The sequence below is a fragment of the Etheostoma spectabile genome, chromosome 13 (assembly GCF_008692095.1).
Source record: "Etheostoma spectabile isolate EspeVRDwgs_2016 chromosome 13, UIUC_Espe_1.0, whole genome shotgun sequence".
Lineage (NCBI taxonomy): Eukaryota > Metazoa > Chordata > Actinopteri > Perciformes > Percidae > Etheostoma > Etheostoma spectabile.
Window position 1 is genome coordinate 22,056,332 of NC_045745.1, and position 21,002 is coordinate 22,077,333.

The following is a 21,002-nucleotide window of genomic DNA, read 5'->3' on the forward strand; positions in this document are numbered from 1 at the left end:
CAAACTGAAGGTTTGATCCAGATTAAAACTAGGATTGGATTCCGTCATCTAATCTGATTTCAGATTCCTTCTTTCCCTTTTGAACAATCCATTTTCAAGATTTGATCCAAACCGAAATCCAATCAGCTTGCCTTTGAACAACTGGCCCCTGGGTATTAACCACTTTTGACATTCTGCATGAATGGTTTTTACATGCATGAGAGATCAATAGTTAGAGTGGGGATTGTTTTTTTTCCTCTGTTCCCAGATTTCTGCAAAACAACAGCCTCCAGTTCATATCCAAACGTGCTTTCAGCGGCTTGCACAATTTAAAGAGGTTGTAAGTACCTTGCTCACTTCATTGATGACTTAATCTGTTCAGAAACAGCAACATGGTCTTTATTTTCCTTCCAATTCCCCTTTTCATTTATTGATCTTCACATGTATCTATGATGTGCTTATCTCTTTAAATTTCGTCATGGAGACGTAAATAGATGGGATTTTAGGAGATTCTCAGAGCAATTTAAAAGTAAAAAATGTATAAAGCCCTGAACTCTAGCTAGAATAGTTTTCAATTACTGTATGTTTAAATTCTTTTAATTCATAGGGTGACCGTCTTCACTGAGCAGGTGTGGGTTATTTCATTTACATAACAACGAAATCTGAATACTAACAATGTTGCAAAAGGCTTAATTTTTTTATTCCAAACTGACTGTGCACATTGAGGACGTTATATATCACCATGTAAGTTGCAGACAGTATTAAAAAGTGTTAAAAAAATGCAGCAAATTCTCAAATTTGAGGATCTTTTTTACATTCTTGAAATATATGAAATTTGAAAGTCAGAGAAACTTCATTAGAAGATCATCCCCTCTTCTTTGCTTCTCACTCTTTCTCTCAGGTTTCTAAGTGAGAACTTGATATCTTCCCTTAGTCCTGGTGTGTTTGGTGATCTCCATCAGTTAGAGTGGCTGTAAGTAACACATACGCACACGCACACACACACACACACAGTCATGAGGAAGTTATTGTGTTGTGTACTCCGCTGGGGTTTTATATTAATGTTGATGAAAGAACACTGTGTGACTGTTGAAATATGCAAGAGGACATCCAAAGACACACATTGCAGTTCTGGCAGGCATTATGTGTCTCTATGGCGCTGTCGTGCTCTTTTTCGTGTACTCTGGGATATGAATGCCCATTTTACCCATACATGGGTATCCTTGTAGGCATCTAGAATTTTCTCTCAGATTTTGATTTGTGGTTTAGTGTCTCTACTGAAAACAAATCCCCTTGAAGTTCATAAAAGCATGTGAGTCGCAGTAGGATTGAGAGCTGGGAGAACTGTTTTTATCTGTACCTATATCGAGTCAAATATGTACTACATACAACTCAGATTACTTGTGATACCTTTTTGGGAAGTACAGTAGTTATTGGCTTTCTTGCTGGGTGTAATATCAATACCACTTTAATGTCTATATGCTAAATATTAAGCTAGAGCCAGTATTACACTAATAAGATATAATGTGTTAATTATTCAAATACAGACAGACTTTGGACAGAACCAAGCTATGTTTACACTTTTTATGCAAAGCTAATCACTAGCTGGTTGTAGCTTCATGTTTAGTGTCTAGGCTGTATTGATCTTCTTGTCTAATTCTTGATAAGAAAGCAACTACGCATAGTTCCCAAAATGTTGAACTACTGTTTAATAACAATAAATAACAATGCTTCTTTGTGCCAGGATGTTGGATCATAACCCACTAAGCAGCTTGTCCAAGGACACTTTCATCGGGCTCCAGTCTCTCATATACCTGTGAGTTGCATTGTTTTTTGTGAAATGTCTTTTGTTTTGGGCTGAGAATATATTTCAGTTGTGCATATACAGTATATGTATTTTTAAAAATCAATATGTATTTTGAAGCCTCGCGCTGGGACTGCACGGCGTATGAGGCGCGTCCCCCCAGGTGGCGGATGGGGGGTTTCACCGTATGGTGTCGTGGACCAACGCAGTCTAAGGGAAGGACACCCTGACAGAAAACCACTGGCCTCCAAGCTTGGGGGTTGGGCAGAAGGCTACAACCCTACTCCCGGAAAACAACATTGTTACAGAAACAACGGACATCATATTGCAAGACGACCAGGGTGGAGCGGGGATCGCCGACATCGGCAGTATGACGGCGATGGGTCACCTTAGGGAAGCCCAGCGCCCGACAGATCTCTAGTGACACCCAAAAACATTTCACCATCGGACATTGGAATGTGAGAACTATGTATAGGGAGAGCAGCCGCACAGATCGCGAGAGGATAGGAAGGTACCAACTGGACGTACTTGGGATCAGCGAGTGCAGATACAGGAGCCGGCAGGATGAAGATGGCTACGGGCAGACTCTGATTTATAGTGGGGATGAAGAACTGCATGAGGGTGTGTTTGCCATCCTGATAAGACGCAAACAGAAAAGTCCATCATGGAATGGACCCCCATTAACAGCGGATAAACAGCAAGATTCTACTCGAGATACAGGAAAGTGACTGTTATTCAAGTGTACGCCCCTCACAATGAGAAGGAAGAAGAGGAGAAGAACAATTCTACCAGCAGCTACAGGAAACATTGGATGGATGTAACAAGAACGACATCGTCATCATCATGGGGGACCTCAATGCTAAAGTTGGAAGTGACAACAGCGGGTACGAGAGGACAATGGATGCACGGGTTAGGGACACAGAATGATAACGAGAAAGACTGTGCGAGTTCTGCCAGCTGAATGGACTTGTGATAACAGGAACATTATTTCCCCATAGACATCCACAAGGCAACATGGGTATCAGCCGATGGAAAAGTGAAGAATCAGATCGACCATCTTCTGATCAGAGGACAGTGGAGATCTTCTGTCATGGACTCCCGAGTACAAAGAGACTGATGCAAACAGCGACCACTACCTGGTGAGGACGCGCATCAAACTACGTCTTAGTACCCACAGAAACAGCAACAGTTCAAGCCGAGGATAACTGGAACGACTGAGAGATGAAGATACGAGGAAGAAATACTGCGAGGCAGTCATAGCAAGTTGGAAAAGACCAGGAACGAGAGTGAAGACGTAGAGAGGTATGGGACAGCGAGAAACGCCTACGTCAATCGCAGAAGAGGTGCTGCCGGCTTCAGGAAGAGGAAGAACAAACCGTGGATCAGCAATACACCCTGGAGACTGATCGACGAAAGAAAAGCCACCAAGATAAGGATTGAAAGTACCCGCTCAGAAAGATAAAACAAAATCAGAGAAGAGTACAGGCAGGACAGGGAAGTGAAAGAGCGTGAGAGAAGACAGAGGAGTGGATGTCAGAGAAAGCAGAGAGAGCACAGAAAGCAGCGGAAAACGGAGACAGAAGAACTATACAGTATTGTGAAACAGTTGACAGGACAGAGTACCAGACAAACAGCAGCAGTGAAGAGTAGAGCGGGGAGCTGCTGAAGAGCAAAGAGCCAGACTAGTGAGGTGGAAGGAACATTTCCAGGAAGTTCTCAACAGGGAAGCACCCGAAGAACCACCACAGAGGAAGAAGAAAGGGAGGAGATAGATTTCCGAGGCGCCAGATGTTGAAGAATCAGATCGCACTGAAGGCCCTCAAGAATGGAAAGGCCCCTGGAGTAGACCAAATCTCAGCCGAAATGCTTAAAGCTGACACCAAACAGACCAGCTTAGAACTAAAACGGATTTTTGGCCTCATTTGGGACCAAGAGACAGTTCCAGCGCAATGGACCAAAGGACTCATTTGCAAAATTCCAAAGCGAGGAAACCTTCAGAGTTGTGGAAACTGGAGGGGGGTTACTTTGTTGCCTCTGGCCAGCAAGGTGCTCAGCAAGATACTCATTAACAGGGTACAAACTGGAGTAGATTCATCGCTCCGGAAAGAACAAACCGGCTTCAGGACAGGCAGAGGAACTGTCGACCAGATATTCATCCTTAGGAATATCCTGGAACAAGTCAACGAATGGAATGCTACACTGTACGTCCACTTCGTCGACTTTGAAAAGCGTTCGATTCCATACACCGAGACAGCCTTTGGACCATCATGCTCAGTATGAATCCCTCGGAAGCTGATCCAGATGGTAAGACCCTTTATGAACTTTCAATGCTCCGTTATGGACGAGACACACAACGGACTGGTTCCCAGTGACGACGGAGTGAAGCAGGGGTGCTGCATGTCAGGATTTTTGTTCCTCCTGGTAATCGACTGGTAATGCGGAAACTGTGGAGGGTGAAAGAACTGGAATCCGATGGGACTTCACTACCATGCTGGAAGACCTTGACTTTGCAATGACCTTCCCTTCTATCTTCAAAAATGGATCAACTTCAGCACAAAACAACAAGATTAGAGGACAATGCAGCCAAGGTTGGCCTAAACTGAACAACAGAAGTGCAAGATAATGAAGGCCAACAGCAAGAGCGACGAAAGCTGAAGGTTGGAGAAAGCGAGATAGAGGAGGTAGGAGCTTCACGTATCTGGGTGCAAACGTCACTAAGGATGGTGGAGGCACAGCGGTGTCAAGAAAAGAGTGCACTGGCAAGTGCACAGTTCAAAAGGCTATCAAACATATGGCAAGCCAGCGATATCAGCAGGAAGACCAAAACCTCCCTTTTCAAGAGCTTGTCCTTTCGGTTCTGCTTTAGTATGCGAGACCTGGAAACTAACCAAGGAGAAGAGAAGAATACATCTTCCAGACCAAATGCTTAAGGAAGATTTTCAAGATTCAATGCAACAACACGTCTCCAACAAGTCAGTTTCTGAGATGGCAAACAAAGAAAATCATAGGAGGTAAGGAGACGGAGATGGAACTGGATCGGCCATGTGCTGAGGAAGGACAGAACGGACGACTGTGCTGTGGCCCTCGGTGGATACCTGAAGGAAGAGGAAAAGAGGCCGCCCAAAAACAACTTGGCGGCGAATGGTGGAACTAGAACGAACGGTGCGGCTGGAACACGTGGAATACAGCACGACTGGCACTGCAAACCGAACCCAGTGAGAGTGTGTCCAAGCCTTGTGTGCCTCCTGGCACGGAGAGAAATGATGATGATGATATGTATTTTGAAGAATGCCTAGAAAGAAATCGCGCTCCTGAAAGTACTCTATAAACTGTAGGAAAATTAACATTTTGGTCAAGACACAAAGATGCATGCCAATTAGTTTTAAGATACTCTGTATGTCGACTTACCAATGTCAATATACTGTATGGGAATTTTGAAATGTACTCCTCATTCATGTGTATGTGTGTTTGACTTTTAAGGTGTGAAGCATGCTGAAACCTTTTCTCAGTTTTCTTTAATCAATTTTCTGCCCGATGAGATCAAGAGCTTTCATGCTTGCCAAATTTCTGCTTAGTCGTACTCAGAAAAGAAATTGGATTGTTAAATTTCACAACTCATTTCATGCTCAGTAATTTCTTTGTGATGAGGTTGGTCAAGTTCTGAGGGATTCTTACCCTGGATTTCCACCAACTGCGGAACGGCTCCAAAACGGCTCCAGTGTGTGTCGGCTCCGCTGTCAGTCAATACCCACCAGGTCCGGTTTTGTTGCAAAATGGCTGCGGCCATGACTGACCGCTGAAGTCAAAAGGACCTATGAGATCTCGCAAATTCACATAGGATCGCGCAATATGACAGGATGTAGTTTTTATAATTAGAACCACAAAACCTCTGACCTGTTGACTTCAGGCTTGTCTTCGCCCATTATGACGTTTTCAAGGTATAGTGCAGGGAAATATGATCCGCCGTGAGCGCAGTGTATTTTAAAAATTAACTGGATGTTTTAATTTGTTTGACTTCCTTTCTCGCACAATCTGACCATTGCTGATTCGCTGCGGAGCTCTCCGACATTTTTTTTTTTCCTTCTCTGTCGTTGTTATTCTCTCTCTATCTGTCGCAGTCATTGTCCATCCAGTCTATGGTTTACCAACTTGGCTTGGATCAGCCCTCGTTACTGTCGTCCAATGGCGAGATAAAGATATTGGTCTCCCAGTCTTTGTTCACTTGACACTGTCCTCTGCTTCACACCTGTGAGCCTACAGTTCATCTCTCCACTTGACTCAATCTCCCTCTGTTTTCTGTCCACAACCGGTATTCATTCAAAAAAATGTCCAATTAATATTTAAACTCAAAAGATAAAAGCCTTTTATCTTTCGAGCGTGCCTCTTCAAAGATTGTTTCTACATCCGAGGAGTTGCTCTCAGACTGAAGTGACCATATGTCTCTCTTTCATCTGTGAAGTCCCTTGTGTCTGGTCTCTGCTTCGTCTCTCCTAACATCTGTCCTGTCTGAAGTGTTCCCATCCCTGAAATATCAAAGTTTGTTTTTTGATCTTCATTTAGTTAAGACAGGATGAGAGGTTTTATCTACAAATCATCTACTACTTGCGTTTATTGGCAAACATTTTTTAAAGCAAAGGCTTTTTAAATGATTTCCTATCATCCAGGTAAACAATTCTGTATATTTCAGTATTTGCAGAGACTTGAAAATGCCTTGTAAACTTCCTGGGAAAGGGTAACCCATTACAGTGAACAATGTATTTGTTTAATCCAATATTATATTTGATATAATAATATCATTATGCAGATAATGCAGTTGTGCATGCTTTTTTTTTCTTTGGGCATTTAAGGCCTTTGGTTTTGAAAGGACAGCTGTAGAAATGAAAGGGGAGAGAAAGGGGGGATGACATGCAGCAAAAGGCAGCAGATTGGAGTCGAACCAGCGGCCACTGTATTGAGGAGTAATCCTCTATACATGGCCGTCCGTGAGAACACAGCGTTTCAAAATCCTTTTAATGTTAGCACGTTCTAGAGCACGACATCAAAGATTTAGAGTCAGACACCAAAACACTTTATGCAATTACTGATCCACCACTCAAAAACAAATGTGAACTTTGCAAAAAAAAAAAAAAGGTAATGCACGTTTGGCCAGTTTTTACTTATTTGCAATAAAAGGTTTGCTAATCTGCTTACAACTTTGAAGTCACTGATGTATCAAAGCAGTCCCTGCTCGGAAACTGCTTATCATGCTTAGATTACATTGTGACTTTGCCATGAAGTGAAGTTGCGAAAATGTCATTGAACTGTTAAACAGTGATGGATCACTTAATCTTAAGTATGTTTTAAGTATCTCAAATTTGAAATCAAGGGAACCCACTGGTTGGAAGAAAATCAAAAGTACAGTGAAAGTTTTGGAAAATACAGTTAGTCATTCAACTACAATAGTATGTACTATTTCTTTCTTAGATACTGGATGCTTTAGGTACTTAAGTCAAATGTTGCTATTGTAATCACACTATTAGACATTCCTTTGCCGACAATGGTTTAATTACATTAATTTATTTAAAACATTAATTTATTTATATTTGTGTTTTTGCATTTGTGGTTTAAAGTATATAGAATTGCACAATGGTCATGTGGTTCCTCATTAGTTACTGTGTTTCCGTAGCAGTGTCTTTCTGATTTTGGTAATTGATCCTCATCAGTTGTTCTTTCTTTTTCAAAACATTTCACAGAAGTTTTGTTTCCAAGTAATCAAGCTGTTGCAACAGTGCATCTCCTCGGCTCAAGAAGTTTAATTTCTGCTTTGCATGTTTTCCTTCTCCGTCAGATCCATGGTGGGCACCTCGCTGCAGCAGCTTCCACACCCGAGCTTCTGTCAACACATGCCTGCCTTGGACTGGCTGTGAGTCTGCCTTGACAGTGTACTTGTGTGTGTGCCGGTGTGTAGTGCATGTGTGTGGTTCAGTAGATAGCTGTGCTCAGACAGATGGATGTGTGTGTTTGCGCTTGTGTGCATACGTTAAGTAAAAGCAAATGGTAGACAAAGGTGACAGGTTACCTTTTTTTTTTGCTCACAGGGACCTTGAGGGAAACCAGATTCAAACTCTCAATTACTCCATCTTGAAAACCTGCAGCAAGCTTGAAGTTCTGTGAGTACTCCACTTTGAAATGTAATAAAAGTCCAAGATGCTTGAAACACAATCAATTTAAGGGCTTTACAAGAGGCCATGTTTCCATTCCACTTAGGGAGCTTTTGAAGTTTTCCAAAAGATAAACTACAAATTGGTGCATTCCCATTTGCTGCAATGATGTACATAATTAGGTTTTCTGAGTAGCTACATCAAAAATCCACACAACATCAGTCATTTGTTCAGCAATTGTGTTTTGTCCATTAATGATGTTATATTGTCTTCACAAACAAAACTTCCAAGTGAGCACAAATGTGCTTTGTGTAAAAATGTTCCAGTTAAATTCAGCTGAATTCAGTACAAAATTCAAATTCACTTTTTTTTTTACCTCAAATAAAATCTGGCAGTAAATCTGATAGTAACAGTTTAATTTGAATTCAGGTAATTACTTAAAAAGTAAAAAATGGCAGACCTCTAGCAGACAGTGACTCTTGCAGCTTCAATATTAAAAACACAGCATCTTTAGGGCAATGAGCCACACTTATTTGAATATTAAATCCTAAGTCTAAGTAAATAGAATTTGATCAAGTAAGTTGTGTGTTTACTCTGGGAAGCTTGGGGTTGTATCTCTGAAGTCCTAACGACTCTGGGGTGCATAAGAACAATCTGGTTTTGACGTTCCTGTTTCATATTTAACATAAAGACAACAATAGCAAATTATGAACAGTTTTTATCAACTCTACTTTACTGCATAATTGCTTAAAGCCACAGAGTCCTGGGAAGTCTGCCAGATTAGCTGAAAATACCTATATGGATGATCAGAGCCTTTAAAGTCACAGTTGGTGCTTCATACTAAATTGGGTTCTAACATGGGATTGAAAAGAAGACACTGACCTTACAAAGCAGTGTTAGAAAAAACTAACATGTGTTCATTGATTTGATGAGGAAGGAGAGAGGCAAGAGTTCCAATGGAGAATTAACAAAATCTTTAATGATACAGCAGTTTCAGTGGTCTGGACGATATGTTCCCTCTTCAGAGACATATCGAACAGCCCTGAAGATTTGTAATTCACGTACATATTCCCTGCACCAGGGGGCGGTTCCTCTTCACCTGGTGTATTTAAACCCATTCTTATTGGTCCGCCGTTGGCATGGCGACGTGTAGGACATGTCTTGTTGGCTTCTCCACTGTCCACTGAGGAAGGACATGTCTCTAAATTCCGCCCCATTTGGGGTTGTTTCCAGTCAAAGATCAAAAGGTTCTATCATGTAAATGAGAAACTCCCACAAAAATACAGGAATCAACATTCCATTATCTTAGTCTAGTTTGAGACACCAGCGGGTTGGAGACAGAAGGTTACTTCCTGTTGTGAAGCAAAAGGCTTCTTTCTATGTTAAATGCCAGATGAGACCTGATCAACAACTTCTAGAAGGTTGGCTTGGTGTTAAGCAGGTAAGGCTAATTAAGGCTAGATCGGTTTTGAATCAGTCTGGCTGCAGAGTAGGCCTATACGTAAAACAGAAATACATTATTTACAGAACTTTTTTTTTAACTTTTCAAAATACAACAGCAGCCGGAGAAGGATAGCATGGTTTGGTGTGCTGGCAGCAGCCTTTTGCACTACAGCTGCAGAGTTGCTGCAAAGTTCGTTACAAATAAATGCCCGCTGGCTGTGAGTCTGCTCGTTTTCAAGTCTCTCAAATGACAAAGGAACCACAAACAATGCCTCAACATGACTGTACAACCTTGTCGCAATGAACATCATAGGAAAAGTCAGGATCCTAAAACTACACCTAAATGAAAGTCATGCCTCAGACGGAGTTAAAGGCATCCAGACTAGACGTGAGGCTGTTGATTGTGAACAAAGAATTTTGCATCATTGAACTGACATCATGCAAAGACATCCAGCAGTTAATGTCTGTCGACATGACAAGGTAGAGGACGCACTCTCACTAGGTTTTATCTAAACTGTCAAACATAAATACAAGCTTCGATGTCCAAGCTTTGTAACAGCATCAATGACAGATCAGTACTTTTAAATTTTTGTGAAGAATGCTTTCACCACACTATAAATAAAGGGCACCTATTTAATTTCTCCAGGGGAAAAAAGCACAGTTTGAGTCTTGGAGGAAGGATATTAATCTGCTTTTAGTTTTGTTGCCGTCCACTGCTGTTTTCATTTCACAAATCTACGAGCTGTGTGTGTTCCCGCCAGCCTCTCTGTTTATGTCTTATCATGTTTCACCATTTTCAAACTTCAGAAGAATTTGTGATCATAATAGAATAGACAGAAAGTCAGCACTACGCCTCAGAAGGAGTATACAACTTGCAGCATGTCAATCCAGCTTCACTTTTCTGTGTTGAGATGTCATGTTGATTCTTGTCAGTTTGACCCTGGGCAGTGAAGTAAAAGTGCAGTGCTTGTTAGCCCCTAATTGGCACTGTTACGATGGCCTTTAGCAAGGCATTTGTCTGCCATATGCTCCAGTGTTGCTCTGGGCAGCATCTGGCTGTGAATTATTTCTATGCTCAAGAAAAGGATAAAAATGTTTTTATATACAATGCAGAACCCCTTTTTCTAGGGTTGTTTAAGTGGGCATTGAGTTTTGTTAACAGGAGGAGCATCGTGGCAATTGGTAGCCATATGTTCAGTTACTGCAACAAATAATATTGCATCTAGTCACTGCAAGGATCCACCACGGGATTGAAACACCACTTTCCACACAGTTTCTGACAGCAACTCTGTCCTGTTCAGATTGCTGATGGACAACAAGATCAGAAGAATTCCCGAAAACACCTTCCAGTCTCTGTGGAAACTAGCTGAACTGTGAGTACCATTCAGCTGACATTAAATAGAAGTGGTTAGTCTGATTAATCACTGGGTTTCAGCTGAAGTGGAGTCTGAGAATTTGAGAAAAAGTGTCAAATTGCTAAGATAACGGATTCTCTTTCTTGCATTTAATTATTTTACTCATCCGCAGATCTTTATCAGCTTTACACATTTCTTTCAAAGCTAAAGGGTGTAGTTTCTGCCACCCCTGTGAGGAATTCTAAGTAATGACAACAAAACGGTTGGCGTGTCCACATGATACAGCCTTCTGTGATCGTCCACCGCCCCCACACCCTCCCCCAAGCAGCTGCTAGTAGCCAAGCAAGACACGGAAGATTAGAAAAACATTTGAGTTACCACAATCTTCTGAACATAGCCATACTGAGAAATACAGAATGGACTCGTCAGCATAGGTAAAGCTGCCAAACCTGAACATTATCCAAAACACCTTCAGGCGGGCCTGGACGGGCCTTGGCCAACCCACATTGACAGCTGGCACGCCCAATCAAAAATTTAAAGTGTGTGTAAAGCACTGCAATCCCAACAACCATGGATTGCTGTTGTGGCCGACAACTGGAAACTTTATACATTTTGTCAGCTATTTCATTACTAAATTCACTTCTGAGACTTTTTTTATGCAAGAATTCAACTATGTAGAGCTCAAATATGGGTTGTTTTACAAAAATTGATGGCTAATTGCAAATTTGGTCTGACTGTGTCAGAGCTCAGAAGCTCCACAGTCTGACGTGATGGTGCCTGCCGGGGTTGCTGGCTTGCAGCCCGGCCTGTCCACCTTCACAGACCCTGCTGTGAGCTGGCTGGAGCTCTCTCAGGAGACTCGCAGACAAGAGGTGTTTATTTCCCCGATCGTTTTTTTAAATGCCTCAACACACATCCGTTATGGTTATAAGTGCTCCACAAGAGATTGCGGGCGTAAGCTCGCTGACAGGGCTGCCGTAAGTAACTTCAAACTCGTAATGTTATGCTATCCACTATCCATGTTTGGTATTGAATGAGTGAACTATGAATGTAAGTGCATCTGGATGTTTCTCATTTTGCTTTTGTCTTTACAATGAACATTTCCTAAAATTTTTACTCTCTTCTATTGTGTTCAGGAATCTGTCCAGCAACAAGATCAGGGAGTTGCCGAAAAACACCTTTAAGAGTCTCTCCAAGTCCCTTCTTAAACTGTGAGTAATTGATAGTCTGTTATGGTTTATTAGATGTACAAACACTTTGGGGATCTCCAGATTTAAGGTTGAATTCAGAGAACATGCCTTTACATTACTGTTAATGCCTCCCAAGGGAAAGAATTTCAGACAATGAAAGCATCTGAACACCCACACAAGTGTCTCTTCTATTATTCTGGATGATTAGACTTCTGCTCAGGTTGAAGGTGGGCCGGAGCTTTGATGGGAATTTGTTAGGTCACAAATACCAATAAGAATGATAAAGTCATTTGTCCTGCAGGTGCAACAGAGCTAACAGGAGACTCAGGAAGATGTCAATCAATCAGTCTAAATACACCCACACAGTCCTGGGAAGCGTTCTAATAAACCAGATTATCTGAATACACCTGTGTTGGTGTACAGAGCCTTATAAAGGAGTATTATGTGGAACCAAAATGTTTTGGTCTTGTGGTGGAACTTGCTGTTAGATGTTTTTTTGTAGTGTTGTAAAAGCAAAACATTTGAAAAGCTATTGAGAATTGGCCTTGGAAAAACATTTGAATTTCAATAGACTTTTTTTTGCTTCAGACATTTTGACTTGTCGTTGACAGGAAAAAGCTTGTGTAACTGAATACATGATGTTCATGATGACGGCTGTGTTCCATCACTTTCCTGTAGGCTTTACAGTGAGCCAGCATTCACAACACCAGAGGTGCATCTCACTTCCTTAAATTGCATCCCTGGTTCCTCCATTTGCTTCCGTTCCTGGCGTCTTAGTCAGTCCTACCGAGGAAGCACGGGAGATACGCTAGGAAATCATAGGAGGAGAGAGTAAACAAGGAAATGTGTTTATAGAGGGATGAGACGTCCTTTCATCTGAAGCGTCACGTCACTACGTCAGCTGTATGGGCCGAGTTAGTAACGGCTTTCAGTTGCATGGCTTCCGGAAAGGCTGCTCTCATGTATCCTCTGTCATAGCTTCTTGGAGATCCCTACTCAATTCTCCCTCTTTTGGGCAGGAATTAGAGCTTTGAGACAGCCTTTAGGAAGGAGGGCCAGAACAACCTCCGGTGCAACCCAGGTGCGAGGAGCTATCAAATAATGGAAGTGAGATGCATCTTAGGTCTCAGGAAATGGCAAATCTGCAACCAGTATTAATATTATTACATCCCTATGCCCCAGAAACATTGCCAGGCTTTGCAGGGATTACTACCCACAGTCCAAATTGCAGGTAATGTGAGATACATTTTTAAATGCACCACCATAACAATAGAAACAGCTGTAATACAATGAAGAAAATGAACAGAGCACCACACTCACTGACAAATGACTCCTTTTATCACCGCTACTGGGCAGAATACAAATTATAAATGGCTGTATTGGTATATTTGTGCCATTCATGTGTGCAGCGAGTCCAGCTCAGCTAGAAAAGGACTCTAATGCACATGCAGACAAAAAAAAGTCATACGCATATGGAACTTCTTTAACAAATATGCAAGGTGAGCAACTTTACTGGCATAAATGCGAGCTGTCTTGGAACACGGTGTCTGTTCCTCTTAATACATTACATTCATGTTACTTACAAAAAAATCTAAATCTGTCCACAAGTGCTGCTGCTTCACCTAATCAGTACACTCACCTAAATTGACCATTTTGTATGCACACTCATTCCTTTGACATATTAAAATATCCCTGCAAAGATCATTCATTAACATTTCTGGTTTCGTGTTCAGTTAAAAGATGTGGCTTGTGAGTAGTTTTTCATTGAAAGGAAGAGGCAGGACTAATGATCCTGTCAGTCAGAGAACTAACACTTAAATAATGCTGGTATAGAGTTAATGAGCTTCAAAATGTTGTAGTTAGTAGTGAATCTGAAGCAGTAGGAAACTTTCTGTGATATGAAAATGAAATGTGTTCAATAGACAGAGTACTTAGATGAGTTTGTCACAAAAACTTTAAATTGAGTTGAAATCAGTTTCACACAGTCTTTCATGCAGTGTCAGTCATTATGTGTCTGTGGACTAAAGAGTAATTGATGCCCAGAGTTATAAACTGCTGCTGTCTGTCAGCCTGCTTTTAACATTTCACAAGGGAACGATAGCAATCCGGCAAACTCCCCATTGGACAATTTCTTTGACCATTTCTTCAATTGAACACATACTTTAATGTGGTGTGAAATCTACAGTACAGAAAATAGATTATAAATTATTTAAATGCTTCAAATCAGTCATCTCATGTTGCTTGATACACTTGACAGTGGGACTGTAAAATGCAGTAAAATACCCATCATTCATTCCACAGTCCCTTTTTGGAAAAATGGGAGACGTCCAATTTGTATTACAATTCTTGTACAAATTGTTATAATGAAATTAAGTTACAGCAAAAGTTATCTAAATTTCATTAGCAGGTGCTTAACGCTGCAAAATTATACTTTATACATACATTTTCTCCACACAGAACTATTATATGGAACAATGAGTTCACAACCATAAAGAATAAGTCTTTATATCTACAACATTGAGCTGATAGGAATATCACTTTTTTTGCAGACTTACAAAATGATGATGCTTCTTAATTATGAGGAATTTCTTAGATCTAAAATCTTTCCTATCACACACAAAAAATACCAAATGGTAATAAATGCTATACCTAGTGGAATTCTTCAACTAATGACATGTCACTCTAAGAGACAAGAATTGGATCCGACTTTCTTTGTCGATGGAATAAATATTAAAAGTCATAAATGTACAAATAAACATATAAGGACTTACTTCTTAAGCCAAAGGAAAACCATTCCACGGGGAAAATTAGTTTGGAACTCTTTATATTTTAACATTCATTGGGAATCAACATGGCTTCCACCGTACACATTTGTTATCCCCAATAAACTGAAAGAATTACAATTCAAAATACCGCACAGTATTTATCCTGCTAACAAATTTGTTTCAAGATTTGCGGCTCTGGATAGTGAATGTGAATTTTGCAAAATTGAAAAAAGAAACATCTATTCTGGGAGTGTCTGGAAAAGAATTGAAAACTATTTAAATATTCAAAAGAATCACAAAATTAAACTGGAAGCAAAAGATGTTATTCTTAATTACGATAACAAAAACAAAACAATACATAGGATTGTCAACCTACTGGTTCTACAAGGGAAATTTTATATCCATAAAGTGACATTTTTTAAATCTCGGCCAGCTTTTAATCACTTCAGAATGGAATTTTTGAACTTTTTGGAGTCTATCCCAATATTAATAATAAAACTATTTTATATAACTGATCTACTGCAGGATTTTTAAAGGAATTTCATATAGAACTTCATTCCATTCTATCTTGTCTTTGTATTGTTCTTTATGTATTTTGTTTTAATTGTTTTCTACCTTCTTTTTTCTGTTGGTTTAGTAAGTGCCTTCCTTAAATTATATATAAACATTTTTTATTTTTTTTTTATTTAATTATTTTACCAAGAAATGTTATAATGTTAATGGTATAATGGAAATGAACATCTTTTTTGTATGATGTATGATGCCGAATTGTTTAAACATTGCATAACATGTTTGTAAAAATTTGCTAAGTAAATAAATAAAATAAAATAAAAAAGAGGAAAACATCAATAAAATCCCTACCGTTTAAACTACAAAAAAAGTAAAGTACCCATCAGAATATATCCAAGCAATGATAATGACATACATACACACACACACACACACACACACACACACACACACACACACTTGTGCACGCACACACACACTCAAACACTCTGTAATTTCAGTGTATAAGCACATTTTACTGTAATTCAGCCAGACAATACATTTCACCCAGGCATGCTATATTTAGTTTGTCATCATCTGTTCCTTGTTGCAGAAATATCTCCCACAATCCCCTCCTCCGCATTCACCCCAGCCACTTCCACCACCTGACACATCTCCAGTCTCTGTGAGTACACTCAAGCGTGCAAATTAACTTGCTGAAGCCAGTTCAGTGGTGATATATGGTCTGTTTTCTTTAGGGCGCTGGAGGGGATAGAGATCCCAGACATTCAGACTAAGATATTTCTGCCTATGAATAATCTTTCCCACATGTACGTACAATCCTACACAAGTATCACAATCTTCATATAGGTCTGTCATCACTGAATAACCCAACATGATTTCTCTCTATCTTTATATTTCCTCCATTTTTCGTTCTTTGTCTTCTGTCGTTTCTTCTGCTATCGCCTTCTATTTGTGCGTGTTCCTTTTTTCTGCCAGCTACTTTAAGAAGTTCCAGTACTGCTCCTATGCACCCCATGTCAGGTCCTGTAAGCCCAACACAGATGGCATCTCTTCCTTTGAGGACCTGCTGGCTAACGTAGTGCTGCGGGTGTCTGTCTGGGTCATGGCCTTCATTACTTGCTTCGGTAACCTCTTTGTTATCGGCATGAGGTCACTGATACGAGCCGAGAACAACCTGCATGCTGCCTGCATCAAAGTCCTCTGCTGTGAGTAATCACACCGCTGTACTCTCAGGTATATGTGTAAATACAGAACAGAGGAGCTGTTCATGGTGCTGTTTGCTTGTTGTGGGTGAACATGGGACCCCCTGGAAAAAATGAACAAATTGCCTACTGGAAAAAATCCTTGAATACTTAAATAAATGTAATAACATGCCTGTGCATGCAAGTGTAGCTATCCTAACAACTAAAAAGGGAAAATGTGTCATCAAACTGTTCCTTAATAAAAAGTGTAGGAGTCGAATAGCCTGGGACCAGACCTCTGAGTCACTCCTCACATCTCTCGGTTGATGATGAGGTGAAAAGGAAATTACAGTTCATCTGTTGTATCACGCCTTGAGGTATATACTTTGATTCAAAAAAAAAGGGAAGACTGTTCAAGAGTTAGGTAAACTCTAGCCTTCAAATGCTAGAGGGGATCTATTGGAGTTTGAATGGCAATATTTGTCCTATTGTCCAGACTTGTGCAAGATCAACCACTTATTAAAATCAGTTGTAAAATGAGACCAGGTGGAGCAAGACTGCACCATTCGGGGCCTTTGTGCTCCACATTGGTTATCCAGAGACATCTTTTGACGCAGTGAATTCTTAGTTTTTGAAAGAAGAGTAAAATAAACTACAGAGGGCAAGATGTGGGTTAGATGCTTTATATGTATTTTGGAGAGAAATTAAAAATAAAAAGTTGCAGTAACACTTTATGACAAAGATTCAGAGAGAGTAACGCCAAAACACAAATCTTAGAGTAAATGCAAAAAATCTTTTAAGTTTTCTATTTTTATTCCTTGTATGATAGTCAATTACAAGGACCCTAAGTGTGATACATTTCCCTTTCTTCTTAAATATCTTGCTAAGATTCCAATTAAAAACATACTTAATCAGCATTAAAAAGATTTAGAGTTGTTATCAAGATTAATTTCAAAATAACCAGCAATAAGAAGTCATATTCCAACAAATAATTACACACAGCAAGGAGGGGTTGCTTCATAAATTCAAAGGCAAGCACTTCAAAAGACAGAAGCTTTTTAACATCGATGGATTTACCTCCCTCCCTTGTTGTGCACTATTTGTTTCCATCTCCTTTGTCTTAGTGTTGTATTCTCAGTCAGCTTGTATAACCACATCAGTCTCTGACTCTCCCTCTTTGTGGCAGGTGCTCACCTTTTATTAGAGTATAGATTTTTTCAAAAAACACTGTAGCCATTAAATGACTCACCAATAACACACACCAACACACCTGCACAGAGCGACAACCAGACACGTGTGTGTCCCTTGCAAGTGATTACTCTTACTCTTACTATACGCTGATTTGGAGAGTAGAAAGTTCTGGGATATTTAAATGAGAAAGACTCATGTTTGTCACTATATGTCTGATCGTTCAGGTGCAGACTGCCTCATGGGTGTGTACCTGTTTTTTGTTGGAGTGTTTGATGTGAAATTCCGCGGGCAGTACAATCGTAACGCCCTGCTCTGGATGGAGAGCGTGGAGTGTCGGACTATTGGATTCCTGGCCATGCTTTCCTCAGAGGTAACTTCATCCAACACATTCTCACTTCCAAACTGGTTTAGTAAATTACAGTGGTTTGGGTTTGGGTTAATATAAACCCTTTCTGCCAAGCATCTTTCTGCCAGAAAAGTCTTCCGAAGTCAGGTTACGTAGGCTAAAGAGCGAAAAAGTACAGACTGGGAGGAGGTCACGGTTGATGGATAAAGTAAGGGTTAAGCACTGGACATTCCTCCAGGAGGGGTTTGGGTCCTGTGTGAAATAAAAATTCAATGTTGACTAACTATTTTTATACTTAGTTGACCTAATATTTTCAGTTTTCAGTCACAGTTTGGTTAGGTTTAGGCCACTAAACTACTTGTTAAGGTTTAGGAAAAGATTGTGGTTTGGGTTTAAGTAGATCCTTTCACAACGTTAACTGCGTGGTAGAAAGACAAAAACTAACTTCTCCCATGTTCCCTCCGTACGCAGACTTTGGCGCTCTTTGTACCACGTCGTCTCACAGGGCAGAGCAGTTGCTCTGAGCGTCTAATAATGCCGCGGATGTGTTTACATGGATGTTAGTAAGTTGCAGGCTCAGTGCGTCTCATACAGATGCTAAATTGTGCCTTGTGCATCAGTATCAGGCGCTGAGGGCCGCTGGCCATGCTGCAGTATTTGACCCCCGCTTACAACCACACACTGCAATACATATCCAAGATATGTCTCTATTCTTTTTAAGATGTCAATTACACACTCTTATTCTGCTGAAACTGATCCCATATCAGATTCAACATTTTATCAGCCCAGCATCCCGCTACTGCGTAGGCTCTGATTTTAGTTTGCCTGAGGGAGAATTTGATTATCATCCGTTGCTGCTGTGTTTTATGCATACAGGGAGAGACGCTTTCAAAGCCTTTACGTGATATGCTGAATTTAACTCTTTATATACCTCTATTTATTTTCATAAAATCTGTTTAATTGGTGTGTTTTTTCTGACTGACACTAGGGATGCATCAAAAGACGACAAAAGCAAACAGATGTAAAAAGTGCACGGTTTAAAATATACAGTATTGCTAATGTTTTATGTGGAAGGACTTCAAGGCATTTTGGTGAAACGTTACTTTTGTGAGAAAACTCCAAAAGGCATCTTTTAATGTGGATTTATCACGTGTGATCCGATCGATGCATCCTTAGCTGAGCTCTGATGTCGTGTGCATAATATTTTTGAAGATATCTGTACAAACAACAGCGGACTACTTTATTGATTATTAAGTATTCTACTGAGCAGTGATTAATGGACTGTACAAATAAATCATGTATACTTTAAATTACTGCAAAAAAAGTGTTAAGGTAATTTGTGCAATGAAGAGACTGCTTTTAGTAGCCGATTGTCAAGTCTCAATTGGCCTTAACAAAAACACTTGATTGCACCAACAAGGAGTTTTTAAATATGCCCTGGCTCGACAGCATTTTCACACATTTCAAATCAGCAAAAAAAATCTGAAGCACGTTTCAAGCCTCTGCATTCTTCTATCATTAGTTTAAGCTAAACCCACTGTCTATCTGGAAGGAGGGAAATAAAAAAAATGAATGATATGCTTTGGAAAATGGTTGGCAGAATTGTTATTGTAAGTTGTTAAAACACGTTCATTTAAGATTTTTTTTTTCCTCAGGTGTCGGTTCTCCTCCTGACCTACCTGACTCTGGAAAAGTTTCTAGTCATAGTCTTCCCCTTCAGCAATCTGCGGCCAGGCAAACTTCAAACCGTGGTGAGCTAGTTGGTAGTGTGGTGTACTACTAATACAGAAACGCAGGGAAAATAATTGGGTGCTAAAGGTCTTATTTTCACATTAATTGAATTTGAACCTTTTTGTGCTGTTTGTAAAAGGTACTTTACTGCTCAATTCAGTTGTTTGGTGTGTAAACATTATTATGTGGAAAGATTGAGCTATTATTGTGAGCTATTAAGTGTTCGGCTGAGCGCTCAGCCGGTGCACTTTAGTGGGAAACATTCTGGGGCCTTCGCTGTAGCTACATTTAGAAATAGAGAAATGATATACTGCTGATCCTAGTTACAGCAGGGTAAAGCCAGAAAATCTGTTTAATGTGGAGGTGCAGCATGTCCGCTGTGAGAGCCAGATTTATGTGTAGATGACTGCACCATGTGCGTGCGTGCGTGCGTGCGTGTGTGTGTGTGTGTGTGTGCCTAATTCTTTATCAAGAGTAAAGAAGATTCTCATCAAAACAGCTTTTGGCCCTTCAGGAAGGAAATAAAACAAAGTAATTTTTGGTTCACTTGGCTCAACATCTTCAAATGCTGTGTTGAAAATTGTAATGATCACATAAAGATTACAAATTAAGAATATAATATTTTAGCAAAGGTAATAAGCGTTAAACAGCTGTATTATTTCACAATTCAGCCTCAGCTGTGTGGCTTTCAGCTGCCCTATCATATGTCCTTTTAAAAAACCTTTTGCTGCCACAGCTTCCTCAACCTCCTTTTTATGCAATATGTAGTTATTGTTGATTTAACTAAGATCTGATGTTCTTGCTTGTTATGTTTAAGAGATCCCATAAAGAGCAGAGCATTTTCAGCCAATTCTGATAGTATTACCATTTGCTAATAATTGCTCCTTTGTGCTTGATGTAAGTCTGACTGAAAGCGGGAGCTCTGTGAGAAAGCTCTGTCACATCCTGTTTTCTTTCTCAGAGAGTCTAGAAGAAGGTAGCGCCTGTAACAACTATTTAGTCAACAGGAGACAACTAGACTGAACTAAATGTTGTTGCTGTAGTTAATTAAATGCCAGTGAAAGTGTGGAAATCCAATGAGTCATCAATTTGCTTAAATCCTTTTTTGATTGTGGGCTTTGTAGAGTACTGTCAGAAATCCTAACACCATGTTTGCCGTCCCACTACAAGGTGGCCCTGGCCTCTATCTGGGTACTGGGGTTCATTATTGCTGCTGTGCCCCTTATGAATGAGGACGTGTTTGGAAACTACTACGGACGGAATGGGGTCTGCTTTCCCCTGCACTCTGACAGGCAAGAAAAACCTACAGCCAAAGGATATTCAACAGGGATTTTTCTGGGTAAGTTGAAGAAAGATTTTTTTTT

At 40.2% G+C, this 21,002-nt stretch overlaps 1 protein-coding gene across 2 annotated transcripts in view; it reads left to right on the forward strand.

Annotated features, from left to right (window-relative positions):
- The window catches only part of rxfp2a (relaxin family peptide receptor 2a), a 38,477-nt gene that overhangs the window by 14,775 nt on the left and 2,700 nt on the right, over window positions 1-21,002 (forward strand). Inside the window, exons 6-18 of one of the 2 annotated variants that reach the window (XM_032534132.1) lie at window positions 248-319; window positions 881-952; window positions 1,724-1,795; window positions 7,611-7,685; window positions 7,861-7,932; window positions 10,668-10,739; window positions 11,858-11,932; window positions 15,779-15,850; window positions 15,924-15,995; window positions 16,165-16,394; window positions 17,786-17,931; window positions 19,563-19,658; window positions 20,809-20,977. In XM_032534132.1, the coding sequence (XP_032390023.1) occupies window positions 248-319; window positions 881-952; window positions 1,724-1,795; window positions 7,611-7,685; window positions 7,861-7,932; window positions 10,668-10,739; window positions 11,858-11,932; window positions 15,779-15,850; window positions 15,924-15,995; window positions 16,165-16,394; window positions 17,786-17,931; window positions 19,563-19,658; window positions 20,809-20,977 (1,295 nt within the window). The remainder of the gene's footprint in view (window positions 1-247; window positions 320-880; window positions 953-1,723; window positions 1,796-7,610; window positions 7,686-7,860; window positions 7,933-10,667; window positions 10,740-11,857; window positions 11,933-15,778; window positions 15,851-15,923; window positions 15,996-16,164; window positions 16,395-17,785; window positions 17,932-19,562; window positions 19,659-20,808; window positions 20,978-21,002) is intronic. The other variant, XM_032534133.1, reaches the window with a different exon arrangement.